We start from the raw sequence: 2,796 nt of genomic DNA, 5'->3' as shown, positions 1-2,796 counted from the left end.
TTCCGCCAAGGTGTTGTTTAAATTAATCCAACGGGCCAAGCCCAGACGTCCGAAGCCCAATTACACAAAGAGCTAACAAAAAAAACGACCCACAAACGAAATGGGCTACAGCAATAACGGCCGAAGCCCAAGAAAAGTAGACGGCCCAAAAGCCCAAACATTTAACCCGAACAGCTTGCCCTCGGGTCGCGACAAGGAGGCTGGGAATTGCACACGTGTAAGAATCTAGGCCATCAGCATGCCAAGCGTCACCCGCCTCAACTTGATCTCACCCCCTTCGCACAGCCGCCGGAACTTACCACCGACAACCTCGTTTCACCGGAGCTCAGAACCTGAAGAGCCACCGGCGTAACCATAACCACTCTACTCCGCTCTGTCTTCTCGCCGGATAGATCCATCGAACTAACGAGATCTCCTCCGACTATGAACCACAACAAACCCTAAACAGGCGAGCCGAGAACCGCTACCAGAAGCAAACCGTACTTCTCACACCTCAAGCTAGACACCACAACCCAAAGGACCTCGGGTTTCAAGACGGCAGCGCGGAACTTTAGAAGCCTCCACTCTCCGTGACCAAAAGCCGGCGAAGACAGATCTGACTGAGCCTCTCCTTCCCGGAAGCTAGAGCGGCGACGGTAAAACTGAGAAAGCTTTCACCTCCCGCAAAAGGCCGGCATCGATGGAGCTAGGGAAGCCTCCATCTCCCGGAACACACTACCTAAACATGCAAGCCACTCCATCTCCGTCGGGAACCTCCAATCGCTCGCGTCGTTACTCCAGAAGCTGAGCCACCGATGAGGATGGTTGCGGTACCAGAGCTCCGACAAGGCGGTCGATGACGGAACTGCGAAGAGGGAGCGAAAGGGGACAACTTATAAAAAAGAAAAGGGCTCCGGCGACGGCACGCACGCTCACGCGCCGGCCGTACGCCGGACCCGAACTGAGATCTGGTTTCTCTCTCTCTTTTCTCTCGAATGGGAATAATATAAATGGCATAAATGGTGGCTTATATAAAAAAGAATGGCCTCTAAAAGAAGAGTCGAAATACGTCTAAAAGAGAGCTGACATTATAAGTCTATTATTATTCAATAGGAACACAAGAAGTCAAGTCACAGTTGAGTGTTAAGAAAAACGAGCAGATATAGGATGCAAATAGGCAAGGAAAATAAGAGAGCTCTCTCCAGTTCTCACTACTCACTACTCACCATGCTTGTAGCATATAAAAGCTCCGACTCCAATCTGCAAAAATCAATAAATGAAGAATCAACCATACAAGAATCAAAAGTAAAGACACTGGGTAGACAGATGTTTGGTACCTTTGTTTCTTGGCGACATTTGTCTTGGCATTCCCATAGTATTTTACTATCAAAAGCAATCAAAATGCAATGAGTTTCAAGAAACAAACATATATGTAAAGAAGTTAACAAACCTACCTCCAATATTGGGTTTAGGTCTGCAGAAGATGTACTCAGTGAAGGTATCGTTGAGGTAGCGTACCCTTGCTTGGAAGGGCTTGATCTTGCCATCATAAGGATCAATGACTTCAAATGTTATCAGAAACATAAGCCCCGCAGAGAAGTGAAAATTGGATTTAACAACCCTGACAAACTCGAATTGTCTCTTCTCCTTTGCATTGTTGTCCTCAAGAGATTTCTGAGCGAGTCTGGTGAGAAAATCCCCAGTGGTTTCCGGCTCGTTCCCGAACTCACCAAATTCAACATCATCGAGATAGGCACGATGGTAGTTGAAAACGCAGCGGTAGTAATCGAAATCGATATCAAAACCCTGTCGTCGTGTGATTAAACAAACAAACAAACAAACACTCAGCTCTGACTAAATTAAACAAACACACATACATAATCAAAAAACCAAACACACATACATCGCTTTGATTGACTTCTTCGCGCATCCTGTCAAGTTCTTCCTGAGCCGTAAACTTAGCCTTTTCAGGATCGTACACAGGTCTCTCATAGTCTGGATCCTCAGGTTTCCACAGTAAAAACGCAGGTTCCACCCACCGATTCCACCCTGTCACCATGTAAAGTTTGAATTCCGGCGAACAATACTAAATTATAAACACCAGACAAAGAAAATTTGAATCCTACCTTCGAATTCGCCCATCGCCTCGTCACGAATCAGAAAATATCGCCTTTCCTTTCAACAACCCTAATTTGTTTTTTTCTTAGATGCGACTCTAAAAGTTAATATCCTCACTATTTCCTATTTAGTGCACTCCGGTCCCTTTAAGTTTCTTGCTTTTCCTTTTCCCCCTCAGTTTTATTTTGATTTAAGTATCTCCTCCCATGGACAAAAAAATGGAATTTTTTTTAATTTTAATACAAATTTGATATAACTTCTCTAATGGACAACCATTTTGATAAATACCTTAAATTTGTGATTAAAAAATTAAACTTAATCCCTCTAAATCATCTATCAATAATAATCAATCGATATTATTAAAACAAAATCATTGATAATTATTTTATAACTGTAGCTAATTTTATTTAATTACTATTCAATATCTATTTTTCATAAGCTATAGGGCTTACGTTTATTTGTCTAGTAACCACTAACTACTTCCACTTATTAACAACTATTTTACATGTGATTTCTCATCATCATTTAGGCATGTCAATTGGGACCACCTGCCCCACCGCGGTTATGTGCTGGTCAGCCAGCTGTGACCCGAGGTATCCAATACCTCCTCCCCCACTAATTACCTAAGACTTTGCGGTCTGGCCCGCAGTTTGTGATCTTTGCTGACGCGTTAGTGATGCTCGATTCGCTTGCTTGGTA

General features: G+C 43.6%; 1 protein-coding gene across 1 annotated transcript; it reads right to left on the bottom strand.

The window, feature by feature from the left end:
* Positions 1–1,045: 1,045 nt before the first annotated feature.
* Positions 1,046–2,267, bottom strand: LOC103832552. The gene is made up of 5 exons (XM_009108573.3): positions 2,106–2,267; positions 1,883–2,028; positions 1,434–1,785; positions 1,317–1,362; positions 1,046–1,239 (listed from the first exon to the last, which is right to left on the bottom strand). Exons 1-5 carry the CDS (start codon positions 2,119–2,121, stop codon positions 1,191–1,193), a joined length of 609 nt encoding a protein of 202 aa, XP_009106821.1. The 5' UTR covers positions 2,122–2,267; the 3' UTR covers positions 1,046–1,190.
* Positions 2,268–2,796: the final 529 nt, after the last annotated feature.

The sequence above is a fragment of the Brassica rapa genome, chromosome A08 (genome assembly GCF_000309985.2).
Source record: "Brassica rapa cultivar Chiifu-401-42 chromosome A08, CAAS_Brap_v3.01, whole genome shotgun sequence".
NCBI classification, from domain to species: Eukaryota; Viridiplantae; Streptophyta; class Magnoliopsida; order Brassicales; family Brassicaceae; genus Brassica; species Brassica rapa.
The sequence above is the reverse complement of the archived record's forward strand: the minus strand, read 5'-3'. Positions and strand labels throughout refer to the sequence as shown.